Source organism: Typopeltis vanoorti, chromosome 12, assembly GCF_054136105.1.
Source record: "Typopeltis vanoorti isolate ZY-2024b chromosome 12, IOZ_Tvanoo_1.0, whole genome shotgun sequence".
Taxonomy (NCBI): domain Eukaryota; kingdom Metazoa; phylum Arthropoda; class Arachnida; order Uropygi; family Thelyphonidae; genus Typopeltis; species Typopeltis vanoorti.
Window position 1 is genome coordinate 80,732,087 of NC_143560.1, and position 14,959 is coordinate 80,747,045.

Here is a 14,959-nt window from a genome sequence, read left to right on the forward strand (position 1 = left end):
ACAGAGTTCGCTTAGAAAAAACCAGATTTCAGGTATACGATTCCGTACTTAAAAGGTTTTTTGCTCTCAAGGTTTTTGGATCTCCAGTGACACCTAACAGTATTAAACAGCTGTCAGGCCAGTGAAATGTTAATCACTGTGCCTTTCATGCTTAAGTACTGCACTTAAGCATGAAAAGCAAACACACAGCTGCCATCTTTTAAGTCGGCCAACATCATTCTATACAAGGGCCAATATATGATGACTGGTAGCATCACGGGCCTCACACTTTTAGACAGAACTTAAATAAAAATAAACTCTGCATTTTTTCAAGGTAATAGTTATATGTATTGACTTACTATATTTGATAAATCATTTTACTACTTGGAGAACAATATTAACTACTTGAAACTGATCACTGTAACCAGATCAGAGCAAGTGACTTTCAATGATGCATTACTCTGAAGCGCATAGAAATCTACCACTCCCACTACTACAACTTGCACAGAGAAGCAGTAGATTTTATAAATTGAGTAATCTTTTTAAAGCAATTCTGATTCCGTGTTGAGAATATAAAGTGTTTTTTTCCATCATCAGAAATAATGAATATGACTAGTATATCAGTCAGAAAATCTGATTAATATTGTTGTGTTGTTAATATTGAGAAGCAGTAGATTTTATAAACTGAGTAATCTTTTTAAAGCAATTTTGATTCCATGTTGAGAATATAAAGTGTTTCCATCATCAGAAATAATGAATATAACTAGTATATCAATCAGAAAATCTGTGGTCGAAATTAAATTAATAGCTAAATTTATAATACACATAATTTAATATAGTTTTTATCCTGCATGGGCCGCACAAAATCACATTACGGGCCGCATGCGGCCTGCAGACCTGCTGTTGGCCACCTATGTTTTAAGTAATGCAATATATGTATTAAACTTTTGAAACAAAATTAAAATTAAAACTAAAAAAACACAACAATATTAAGTGTTTATTATTCTTCCTTTTAAAGTTTTTGAACACTATGTGAGTGTTTAAAAATAACCAACATGCTTTGCAATTTTTGTGAAATTCCACTAAATGTATACAACCGTCTTATTTTCTGCCTATTTCTCAAAAGAAACATCATGCTTCATTCTCCTTGACTTTTGTGATATTCTGAGTACCAGCCAAAAAGTCAGTTTTTCTTCTTGGCTTGACTCACATCCAGTCTATCCTGGCACAAGCACATTGTGTCTATAGTTTCTTTAGCCTCCTCCAATAAACTTTGCATTCCTTTTTGTTTTAAACACTGCTTCTCTTCTGCTCAACTTCTAACACTTTATAAATTTCAAAAATCTCCTTCAAAATGATTGACTGTATCCAGGAAAGGCTATCTGCTTAACAGATGACCCTTCTCTCTCATCCACCCATATGTTTTTTCCACATCTTTTTTTTTTTTTTTATATAAAATAGGTATTTCATTGGACAATGTTCCACTGGCCACCACCATATCTCCACTTTTCTATAATCATGAAAGAATTCAGGCAGCCACTGGTCAACCTCACATACAAACATACATAGTTCAGCTTAAAAAAACCTCTTTGATCTTTTCCTTCAATTTCATGTACCTCCGTTCTTTGGAACACCTTCTCCATCATATTTTCAATAAATGCAACCCCTTCCCCAAGCACATAAAGAAATACATTACCAGCTACCTTTTCTCTAACCACTTTCCACATGGCACTATTGCATTATAGTGATTTCATGTACTGGGCTGATAAAAAAAAGTGGATATTTTTTTTTTTTTTTTTTTTTGATATTCTATTACTTTTCTATGATTTGTAGATACTGAACGACAAACATTCACATTACAAAAAATCTATTTTACTCTTGACAAGTCAAGTAAAAGCATTTAGCAGGTAAGATACAGTCCAGCAGCCAAGAGACACTGCTTAGATAACTTTTAATCTCTGATCATTTTCATTCCAACTTCTGAGTCTCAACCTACATTATATCTGTACTGTTAAACTATATTTCCTAAACAAAGCTTTATTAGCAAGATTATTCAGAGAAATTCATCTGTTTTACATCATTGTGAATTATTTAAAATAACATCAAAGAATACTATTAATTTTATTTACCTACCTGAAGTCTTTTTCCATCAGAAGTAATTTTAGGAATTTGTTGATGCATTCGGTTAATTAAGTCATTGTGACCTTGACTGAGCAAACCATCCTTTAAAATGACAAAAATTAATGATTGCCACTCACTGCAAAAGCATCTATGACAACATGCAAGTTCAGAGAAATTTATTACTTTAATTTAAAAAATGTATAAGATCAATAAGGTAGTAATATTCTTAACTATTATATTAAAATATAATGTTTTTATAAAGAATTTTTAAAATATTCTAAAAGAGGGAAAATGTTTTCTCTGTTTTAGAATATGAAAGCAGTTCTACCTAAAAATTATTTCAAGTGTTCTTTGTGAGTCAGAAAAAAATCCTGCTTCTGATACATCAACAAATAGCAAGATATATTTACTTCAAAGTTAATGCACAAATTTCAGTATGTCACTAAAAAGTGTTGAACTTTATTATATAGCATGAAAAAGTAAAAAAAGTATAAATAAATTAGACATCTCCCTCTGTAACACACAAGAAAAAATATTTCAGTTCACTGAACTTGAGTAAACTAATTATTTTGAAAAAAACATTTTTAACCAATTCAGGATAACATTTTGCAGAAAAATTCGAGACAGGTTAGGAAATGTGTTTACACTAACATTGAAAGTGCATAATATTAAGATATGTTACTAACAGCTGTTACTTAAATAAGCATAATCACTAATATCCAAGATATGATTGTATGATATTATTATCATTTGCATGGTGAAGTTACTTGCATCGCTGGCACAGTGAAAAATGGCATGATGTAGTTATTATTATAATAAGAGACCTCCAAGGTAGGCCACATCGTCCATACCATGTCACTACTTCTCTTGAATTCTTTCACACAATTTGCACTCACAACCTCCAAAGGCAAGCCATTCCAGTCATGCATCGCACTATCAGAGAAAAATTTTTCCCTCACCCTTTCCTTCACCATTCATTATCAATTCCACAGATGTCCTCTCTCAACATCCTCCATAAAATGAAAAATTTCATCTACTGGTATGCTGTATTACCCTTTCAAAACTTTGTAGGTCTCTATCATATCATCCCTCTTTCTCCTGTCTACTAGCATTTGCAGTGGAAAAAATTCAGTCTACATTCCACAGTCCCAATATAATTTTTAATACTCTTCTTTGCGCTCTCCACTGAATCTGCATCACCTCAGAAACCAGGAGACCAAATCTGCAAACAACATTCCAGATTAGGTCATATCATATGAAGCCTTTTAAAGAAGTTAAATGACTATAAGTCAGTACTCATTTCAGCATTGTAATTATCCGAGTTGAATTCATAATTGTTGCTATATGACCCCTGAACTTCAACTTCATTACTAAAACTCCAAGATCCCTAGCCTGGTCCATTTCTTCTAGCATAATCCCCTAATATAACATTGGATATTTCATTACACCAAAATGCATAACTTTACATTTACTAAAACTGAACTGACAGTCATTTTCAAATGCCTATTTTCTTCTTCTGCAGCTTCTCCCACTTAAGTGGGGGTCACTGTTGATGATGAGTCTCCTCCACATCTTCCTGTCTTGGGCTGTCACCACATCCAAGTTCTTCATCCTCAAGTTCTCTTCTATCAGCTTCCTTCAACTCTTCTTTGGCCACCCACGCTTCCTCCTTCCTTGCACATCCATCTACATGGCCCTTCTTCCCACATATTCGTCCTCCTTCCCCCTCACATGACCAAACCATCTCAACCTTGCATCCTGTATCTTCGCTCCTAAGTTCTTAACTTTCACTGTTCCTCTCACATAGTCATTTCTCAGGCGATCCTTTCTGGTCACATCACACATCCACCTAAGCATTCTCATCTCTGCTACTTCCATCCTGCTGATGTTATTTTTCCTCAGGGTCACAGTTTCTATAGCATACGTCATAGCTGGCCTCACTACTGTCCTACAGATTTTGCCTTTCAGATTGATCGGCACCCTCTTATCACATAACACTCCAGCTATCTCTCTCCAGTTCCTCCAACCCGCTTGTATCCTGCATCCCACTTCCTTCTCAGCTCCTCCATCTTCTTCCACTGTTGAACCTAAGTATCTAAAGTCTCTCACCTTCCTGATGACATTTCCTTCCAGCTCCAGATCTGTCTCCTGGCCAGCCACGGCCCACAGTGCAACACATACACTCTGTCTTACTTCTGCTCAGTCTCATACCTCTCTTCCAGTACTTTTCTCCATCTTTCCAGTTTAGTTCCCGCTTCTTCTCTTGAATCTGCACACAGCAAGATGTCATCTGCATACAACATTGTCCAAGGCACATCTTCTCTCACCTCCTCCATCACAATGTTAAACAGAAACAGACTTAATGCTGACTCTTGATGCAAGCCAACTGTTACTTGAAAACTTTCTGTCTGTTTCTCCTGACATATTTCTCCAGAACCTTCTTCTCCCTCAGACACCTCCAGACTTCTTGCCTTGGCACTCTATCGTATGCTTTCTCCAGATCAATACCAGATGTAGCTCCCGTTGTTTCTCTCGAAACTTTTCCATCATCTGCCATAACCCAAAGACAGCATCTGTTGTTGATCTTGTTGATCTACCAGGCATGAAGCCAAATTGTTCCTTTGCAATCTCCACCTCCTTCCTCAATCTTCCATCAAGAACCCTTTCTAGGATTTTCATTGTGTGGGACATCAACTTTATTCCTCTGTAATTTTTACAGTCTTGTGCATCCCCTTTACCCTTGTAGATGGGGACAAGAGTACTCTCCCTCCATTCCTCGGGTATATTTTCCTGTTGGCAAACTTTCACGAACAGGTCCCACAGAAGGTCAATTCCCTCTTCCCCGAGTGCCTTCCATGCCTCCACTGGAATTGTGTTGGGGCCCACCGATTTTCCATTCCTCATCCTCTTCATGGCCTCCGTCACTTCCACTCTACTGATGTTCTGCACCATCCCTTCAGAAGGCTGCCCATCTTCTCTGTGAGTCCTTGCATTTTCCTCATTCTGGAATCGTGTTGGGGCCCACCGATTTTCCATTCCTCATCCTCTTCATGGCCTCCGTCACTTCCACTCTACTGATGTTCTGCACCATCCCTTCAGAAGGCTGCCCATCATCTCTGTGAGTCCTTGCATTTTCTCATTCAAAAGTCCCTCAAAGTATATTCTTCATCTGTTTCTTATGTCCACATCCCTCCATAATACTCTTCCTTCAGCGTCTTTGATCTGCCTTACATGTAAGATGTTCTTTGCTGCTTTATTTCTACATTTTGCTAGTTGGTAAATTTTTCTCTGTCCTTCCTTTGTTTCTAATTGATCATACAGATCTTAATATGCCATGGCTTTCACATGTGCCACAACTCTCTTGGCTTCTTGCTTTCTCTCTCTGTACACCTCTCTGTCCTCTTCCACTCTTGACGCATCCCACTTCTGCTTTGCCTTCCTCTTAACTGTCACTGCCACTTGTACATTATTATTCCACCACCAACCCTCCTTCTGCTCTCTAATCTTTCCAGATGTCTCACCAAGCACCTTGATTGCACAGCTCAGGATTACTTTTGAATTATGTTTCCACCAATCTTGTACACTTTCCAGTCCATCCGAAATCCTCTCTAACACCCTCTCCCTAAAACGATTCCTTACACTCTCTTTTTTTAAGCGAAACCACTTAATTGTCTTCATCCCATAGCTTCCAGAGGTGCTTATCCTCGATCTTATTTTAAAGTCTGCACACAGCAGTCGGTGTTGCTGTGCCACTTGATCTGTTGGAATTACTTTACAATTTGTCACAACCTTAAAATGTTTTCTTCTAGTCAAAATGTAGTCAATTTGTGAACTGTTGTTACCATTCCTAAATGTTATCAAATGTTCTTCCCTCTTGTAGAAAAACGAATTCACAACTGCCAGATCAAACACTACTGCAAAGTCCACAACCCTCTCTCCTTCCTGGTTCATCATTCCCACTCCATGGCCACCATGCACCCTTTCACAGTCTCTATTCTGTCTCCCTATGTGCCCGTTCAAGTCTCCTCCGACAATCACCATCTCGTTTTCTTCCAGTTCCCTCATTTCTTCATCTAACACGTTCCAGAACTCATCTATCTCATTTGCTGTACAGCCAACTTGCGGAGCATATACACATAATATGACCACCCGCTCCAAGACCCAATTTCATTCGCATGATCCTGTTGTTCCTTCTAACCACTTCCAGTACTTCGCCCTTTATTCTGCCACACACACCACAATTCCTACACCATTTCTTCCCTCGTTATTTGCTCCAGAGTAGAACAATTTATATCCATCTCCCAGTTCCTTTGCCTTTCCCCCCTTCCACTTTGTCTCCTGCACACACTAAATGTCCAGCTTCCTCTTCCTCATCATGTCTGCCGCCTCTCTTCCCCTTCCAGTCATGCTTCCAACATTCAGTGTTCCCACTCGCAACATCCTCTCCACCTGCTGGGCTCACTTCTGGGCACCCGCCCTTGATGCGGTAGCCCTCGTCCACTTCTCGCAGCTGTAGGGCGGTGTGGCTGTGCGTCACTTAAGGGGTACGCCCTAGCCCTTATATCATTTTCTCTTTGACTCATATCATAGCTAGAGCTGGCAGTGAAGTTTTACGACCAGATGCCCTTCCCGACATCAACCCTCGCCATTTATCCGGGCTTGGGACCGCACCTATTGAGGCTAGCTTGCCTCCTTCGGTGGCTGCATAAGACGAAATATCTTAGCAAGATAGGAAAGATTCACCCCTAGCCCTCGAATACTCTAATAGCATCAGGGGAAAGGAGCAAGGAGAGGAGAAAGAAGCAAAGAAAGAAGGGGAGGGACCAGTCTACAGAATAATATAACATGTATATTACATGAAGTAAGACATAGTCCAGCATCTGGTACCTCGGGTTTTCCATGCCCGTACTCACTAAAGTGAGCCCTTGAGGATCATTTTCAAATGCCTATAGTTCCAGTTTATTCTAATCATTCTGCAAGTACTACATTCCCAATTGCCCATATTTGCATTATTAATAACTAGCTGCATGTCACCTGCTAAAGCCTTCCCAATATCAGTATGTAAAAACTGAATAACAATGGACCATGGACCAGTCCCTAGGGAACTCCACTGGGCACCTTAAATCTGGCAGACTCACATCTCCCACACACCACTTTTTGATGTGCCACACTACCATCCTCTTATCCAAACTAATACTTTATAATCCAATCCCATGTCCTCCAACTTATGTAACAACCTTCCTTGCTGAATTCTGTCAAAAGTTTTAGCAAAGTCCAAAAGTATCATGATGTATCCATTCCCTTTGTCTAACTTAGCTGTGACCTTATGAAATGTAGCCAACTTACTCAAATATGAATTCCCTTAGTAAAACCATGCTGTTCATTGGAGTATAGATTCTCTGTCAATCCATTTCCAAATGCAAACTCTTACCAACTTTTTCAAAATTTTCACCACTACTCCACATATACTGATAGTTAGATACATCAATTTCTGCATCACTCTTGTGCAACCACACCCATTCATGATTTATAACCATACATTCTTTCTAATGTTGTGGAATCTTCCCTGTGTTGAGATTCAAATTATACAGACAGGTTCAAGGAACAGCTGAACACCTTTAGCATTTGTGATTTAGCATTAGACAGAAAAATGGTTGGAATTGGCCAGAAGTTTGAGGACAGATTTATCTATCTTTACACAATTAACATGCATCCACTGACAGCAGAAATCAAACACGAAAGTTTTCTTTCCCTGACTTCAAGTTTGCAGCAAAGGCACTCCATGTGATGATCAGTGGTTAGTGGTTGACTGTGTCTTAGGTAGCAGTACTTGAAGCACTGTAATGTTGCTGTACTTCAGCAGCAACATTAGAGTTGCAAGTAATGTTAAGTGCTTCAGGGGGTGCACAGCAACTAGGTTCTCATTCCTGCACCCTATTAGTACCCATTAGGAGAAGCTAAAGCTGCTATCAACCAAACGCAAGTGATTGAACTAAAATGCTCCCAAATTCCTGTCCTGAAGGATCACACCTGGGACCAGGCCTAAAAATAATATCATTTAATACTGAAGGTTTCTCCAGTGTCAAGCAAGATCTCATTGCAAATGCAAATATTTGCAGAGATAATGACTGCGATGTGCTCTGCCTGGAAGAAACTCACAAAGGGGAAGGTGTCGCAAGACCTTACATCCATGGCATGAAACTAATCAAAGAGATACCCAGAGATAAATATGGTAGTGCAATATTTACAAAAGAAAACTTAATTCCATTGTCCATTGACTCAACAAACAACAGAAACATTGAGATTATTACAATTACATTTAAAAATATCTCAATCACCTCAGTTTATAAACTGCCAGAAGAAGCTTTCTCCTTCCCTGACACCATTCTCATGTATAATGCATGCATGACTAATGTTGTATTATGTGACTTTAATAGCCATGGTATTAACTGGGGTTACACAAAGTCCAATGAAGATGGAGAACTTGTTGAAAAATGGGCTGAAAACCTTTCTCTAAACCTGATACATAATCCAAAACTTCCTGCATCTTTCAACAGTGGCAGATGGAAGACAGGCGATAACCCTGACCTCATATTTGTTAGTTAGAACTCTCCACAGACTCCTTAAGAAGGTCACTTCTTGGCCTGTGGAAGTCACCAACAAACTAAAACCTTATAACTATAGAACCCCCCCCCCCCCCCGATTATATGGACTCCCAAAAATACATAAACAAAATGTGCCATTGCGTTCCATAGTGGATGGCATTGATTCCCTCACATATAAATTAGCCAAACATTTAGCCAAAATGCTCACACACTACACTGGCAACACACCATCACACATAAAAAACTCAGCCCACTTTAAAGCCAGTATAGAAAACCTCGCACTCCAACACACTGACATAATGGTCAGTTTTGACGTCTCCTTCCTATTCACTAATGTCCCGCTCAAAGAAACCTTAGAGTTCATCCAAGCCAAGTTTCCTCCCGATATCTCAGCCCTATTTCAGTTCACAATGAACTCAGCCTATTTCGTTTGGCAAGGAAAGTTCTACAAACAGATAGAGGGGACAGCCATGGGTTCACCGCTTTCTCCACCCTTGGCCAATTTCTTTACAGAGACATCTGAAGAGAAAGCCTTAAACTCTGCCCCGCAAAAACCCACTATTTGGCTTCGTTATGTGGATGATGTGTTCGCTATTTTGCCACATGGCTCAGATTCACTCCATTCCTTCCTAACACACTTAAACAACCAACACCCCAGAGTCCAGTTCACCTTAGAAAAAGAGGAGAACAACACCCTCCCCTTCCTAGACACTTTAATCACCCGCCAGCTTGATGGATCTTTGGTTTTCTCTGTTCACAGAAAACACACCTATACTGGCAGATACATTCACCAGCAGTCCCCCCCCCCCCATCACAACAATATGGGGTTATAAAAACACTATATAACAGGGCAAAATTAATCTGCTCAGATGACAAGGCCCTAACTACTGAACTAAACCACATCCTCAACACTTTCTTAGCCAATGGCTATAATCCCAAAAAAATCCAAAAAATACTCAAACCAGTAAACCACACCCCCCCTCCCCAATAAAGATTACACCAAGTCTATCACCATCCCCTACATCCAGGGCACCTCTGAGAAAATAACCAATATCCTCAAAAAATATGACCTTACTTCCTGTTACAGACCATATAAAAAGTTGGCATCCCTTATCCGCTCTACCAAAGACCAAGCACTTCCCCTAGACCTACCTGGTGTATACCAGGTCCCTTGCAGCTGCAAATTGTCCTACTTTGGCCAAACAGGCAGAACAACAAATATCAGGATTTCAGAACACCAAGACTACATCCGGTTTCACCAGTACAGCCGTTCTGGGCTGGCAGACCATGCCTTAGAAGCCCACCATAAAATTCGTTGGAAGAAAACAAAAATAATTCATTGCAGCAAGTTTAAATACGAAAGATTATTCAAAGAATCTTCAGCAGCTCTAAAAAACGTTCCTAACCTCAACAAATTTGGGTGCATGAAACTACCCCATATTTGGGAGACTTACATTTTGAGAACTTCAGCCCAACTGCCAAGTCAAATAAATTAGCCCACCAGAGGGCACCATTAGGACTTTAGGAACAATATTAGTTTCTTGCTTTCTTCCTCATTTGCTTTGTGTTAGTGCCTGCGTGCACATACCATATCTTTATGTTCCTGAAGATGGCAATGTGACGTTGCCGAAATATAGAAGTTATTCATTAAAGTTACCTTTAATTAATATACTTTATATGCGTTGTTAATTCCGTAAACTAATTACCAGTTATGTCTGACCAACGTATAAGCCTTGCTACTAGAATACTATTAAAGTTCCAGGAAACCAAGCCAGGTATAGCTGTATATTCAAATATTAATATAAAAAAATAAAAACTTCATGAACAATTCATAGCAATTACTTTCCAAACCTGTAGTCTGTTCGATTAAAATTAGGGCAATGATGTTGTGTTTTGTTCATTTCAAGGAATAGAAAATCAAATTTAAATCTACAGTTGTGCCTGATCCAATGAATTCTATGTCTATTGCCAATGGTATGAGAAGAAATGTCTGAATCCTGATTCTGGAAATCTTATGTAATGGGTGTTCTTCGATTCTGATTTTAGCAGAGTGGCCAGTCTATCCAAAATAGCAAAGTTGACATGAACAGAGTACTTGATAGAGGAAGTAATTTATCTTTAGTAAATGGTAGGAAAGAAGATAACGCCCATGCTGGTTGAAAGTAGTATTTGGGAAAATCTTTTCTATATGTTCAGAAGTCCCTTTAAGGTAAGGTATGGAAATCTTCTTCCTATCAGATTGAGGATTACTGATAAATGTGGACATAACTAGAGATTATAGGATGGCATACTTCATTCTGATGCAACAACTTACTGAGCACACATAATACCACAAATGTACATTATTAGTGATTCACATGCCTGTAATGAAAATATTTCCATCTCCTGTTTCACTTTCTTATGTTTATGTGCCAATCATTCTCATATGGTTCATGTCTCATTAATGTTAGTTCACATATTTATATGTTTTAGTAATTCAAATATGCCAACCAAATATAGGATTCCCTTAATTATTGGTTTCTAATATATCCTGACACAAATACCCCCCCCCCATGCAGTTTTGGTTTCAATTGAAGTACATGCCATGATTTGTGGAATGCCTGCCTGATACACTAACACTGGAAGTATGAGACAATTTGCCTCTACCTGGTTCAGACATGTTAAGGTGGGTTGTAAATGTCTCCTGTAGATAGAAACAGATGTGTTTCTGAAGAAAAAGCTTGATCTTGCTAATATTTTGTTAGAATCCATTACAGTTCACAGTTCCACTATAAGAATTTCCCTTTTTCTTTTGACTTTGTAGACTTATCTGATTTTTAAGGGATTGAGGGTCTAACCTTTGTCACATGATTTTGGGAAGTATGGATGGCCAGTGCCTTTCTCTTCCTCTGAAAAAATATTTTTTAATACATCTGATATGGCAGAGTGAGTGCTTGTGTTTAATTTACATTCAGTGGATGAAGTATTCATTTTTCTATGGAGATGTCAGGTGGTTCATCTTTCATTGATACCCTTGCCATAATTTTAAGTCTTGTTTAGACTGCCACTTTGGTGTTTTGGTTAATTTCTCTCTTATGTCATATACCTATCAACTTGTTCCCTAACATAACAGCTTGACTTATTCCATTATGACATTTGTCAACTTCACTAAAAATTTTGCTTAGACATGAAATGTTTTTCTTGATCTACAGGCTTGCCAGTGAAATTTGAACGTTGATGTTTGTGTTTTGGCATATTTTCAGTTTTTTTTTTGCTTTCATATCATTTGTTTATGGCAACTATTCAATTTAGTTAAACAGTCTTAAAGCCTTATACATGATTTATTTAAGAGAACTGCACTTAATATGCAATACATCATTGCATATGCCATTATAGTTTATAAAATCAAAGAAAGAATACAGAACATATGTTTGTCTTGAAAATTGATTTTCAAAAGATCCCAAAAACCTTTAATAATATTAAATTATAAGGATGAAACAATTTAGAGAAAGTTTTTATAAAACAAAATAAGCTATATACAAACATACTTAAAATAATACTTACTGCTTCATCCAGAACAAAAAAACGAACCTGTCAAAAGTGATAAGATGTATTAAACAATTAATCAGAAATCTACCCATTGTTACATAAAACAATACCAAGACAAGAACAAAATTTCAAACATACAATTTACATTAGGTAGAAAAAAAATTATACATGCAAGTTTTAAAAACACCTTTTTTTTTTTTTTTTTTTTTTAAAATAAGCTTCAGTACACTTTGATCCACTTTTCTATACCATGAGATGCATGCTACAGAATAGATTTTTCCACCATATATTGATAAAATGGCTGGAATTTTGACTTATTTTTCCACAATATGGAGACTTGTCTCAAATGCTCTATAGGATTTAAATTAGGCTTCTGTGCCAACCAGGCTAACCGTGGTATTTCTATAAACCATCTCATCACAGCGTTTTTAGTATGACATTATGCATTATCATGACGATAATGATACTTTTTCTAAAGTAACATAAGTCAAAGATGACGAGAAATACTTAAGGAAATTTATTAAGCACAATTTTTGCTTAATGTATCATGTGCATTCACAGTAAATAATTCGTTTAGCAGATGGAACAAACAACAAAAGCATAAATGAGAAATATAATACCAGATATGTCATCACAAGTTACAGCAGCATAATCCAGACAATAATAATTCCTTATGAAAAGAAATTATTTCAGTTTTTTGAAACAAAGTTATCCAGTTGAACCTTGATATGTGTATTATAAAAATACGAATTTCTTCTATAAACAGAAATCTTTAAAGAACACTATGGGGATATATACAAGGGTGGTCTGAAAAGTTCTCAGCCTCGACCATAGATGGCAACCCTATCAGCTCGATTTTTTTTTTTTTCCCTAAGTTGGTACATCTGTCATAAGCATCCAGGTGAAATCGCAGATCATTCTATCAAGTACTTTGTTTTATACAGCTGTCTGAAGCAAAAGTGTTGTTTGTATCCCTTGAAATGGATAAAATTGAGTATCGTGTTTATAAAATTCTTTGTAAAAGAAGGTTTAACGCCAAAAGAAATTCATTCGAAGTTCATAAAAGTTTATGGGCACTCTTCTCCTTCATTTTCGACAATTAAGAAATGGGTTGCCAAGTTTAAAAGTGGCCATACCAGCCTTGAAGATGATCCACGTGAAGACCGTCCAAAAAAGTGCAACAACACCAGAAATCATTGATCAAGTGCATGATATGGTATTGGATGACAGAGACTCAAAGTGTGTGAAATTACTGAGACTACAGACATTTCAAAAGAACGTGTAAGATATATTTTGCATGAAGAATTGCAAATGAAAAGGCTTTGTGCAAGATGAGTGCCGTGCTTGCTCACAGCAGATCAAAAATACACTCGCATGAAAATCTCTGAACGGTGCTTGGAGTGTTTTAACAAGAATAAAACTGATTTTGTGCATCGATCTATTACTATGGATGAGGTTTGGATTCACCATTACACACCAGAATCCAAACAGCAGTCAAAGCAGTGGACAGAAGCTGGTTGTTCAGCACCAAACAAGACAAAGTCAGTTCCATCAGCAGAGGAAAGGTCATGGCATCGGTGTTTTGGAATGCTAAAGGCATTTTATTTATTAATTATCTTGAAAAGGGTAAAACAATAACCGGGGAATATTATTCCGATCTTTCAATCAGATTAGACGAAAAAATTCGTGAGAAAAGACCAGGTTTGTAGAAGAAAAAAATCTTTCATCAGGACAATGCACCTGCCCAAAGAAGTATTTTGGCAATGGAAAAATTAAGGGATCTGCACTATGAATTGTTGGAACATCCACTCTATTCCCCAGATTTTGCTTCCTCTGACTTCTATCTCTTCCCAAAACTAAAACTCTTCCTTGCTGATCAGTGTTTTTCTTCAAAATCAAGACGTGATTGCAGCTGTAGAATATTTTGCAGATCTTACCGAGAACCACTACAGGGACGGAACAATGGCGCTGGACCATCACTGGACTAAATGTATTAATCTTAAGGGAGATTATGTTGAAAAATAAAAATAATTTTGAAATTATAAATTCTATCATTGTTAGGCCGAGGACTTTTCGGAAAGTAGAAAGTAGTATTGGTCTTGCACTACCTGTAGGATCAGCTAGACTTGCATCACTTGCAGGCGCAAACTTGACTTATTTGTCTGTTTGCTTACTTGGGAAATGGAGTAAAACCAGGTTTTAAAAAAAAAAAAAAAAAAAATTGCTTGGTATTCTTAACATATATATATACAGGGTGTTCGGGATAAATTTGACAGTTTCGTAAGGAAAAAGAAAATCTTCTTTGTATCTATTAAATTTAATGAATTGACAAAAAAACATTACAGGCAGAGTTAATTACAATACTATCAACAAGATTTACTCAAAATAACCACCATTAGCATCGATCACAGCTTCAATTCTGCTTCGGAACCTCGAACAAGCTGATGCTACAGTCTCCCTGGGAAGGGCCGCAAAAACTGTTTTAATTTTATCCATTAACTGGGCTTTTGTATTACTGGAAGTGCGATTGGTGTCTTTTTCAACTGCGCCCCATACAAAATAATCCATGGGGTTAAGGTCTGGGGAGTTTGGAGGCCAAACATTTGGACTGGTGAAGTCGTAGAAATTTTCAGACAACCATTTTTGACTTTTCCCAGAGGTGTGGCAAGGGGCCGAATCCTGCTGCCATACATACGGCCTACCATTGGCTACCCTTGTTATCCAGG

At 37.7% G+C, this 14,959-nt stretch overlaps 1 protein-coding gene across 1 annotated transcript in view; it reads right to left on the reverse strand.

The window, feature by feature from the left end:
* The window catches only part of Ddx1 (ATP-dependent RNA helicase Ddx1), a 336,696-nt gene that overhangs the window by 107,149 nt on the left and 214,588 nt on the right, over positions 1-14,959 (reverse strand). Inside the window, exons 18-19 of the mRNA XM_090401751.1 lie at positions 12,249-12,275; positions 2,113-2,202 (exon numbers count right to left, since the gene is read on the reverse strand). Coding sequence (XP_090257877.1) covers positions 2,113-2,202; positions 12,249-12,275 — 117 coding nt within the window. The remainder of the gene's footprint in view (positions 1-2,112; positions 2,203-12,248; positions 12,276-14,959) is intronic.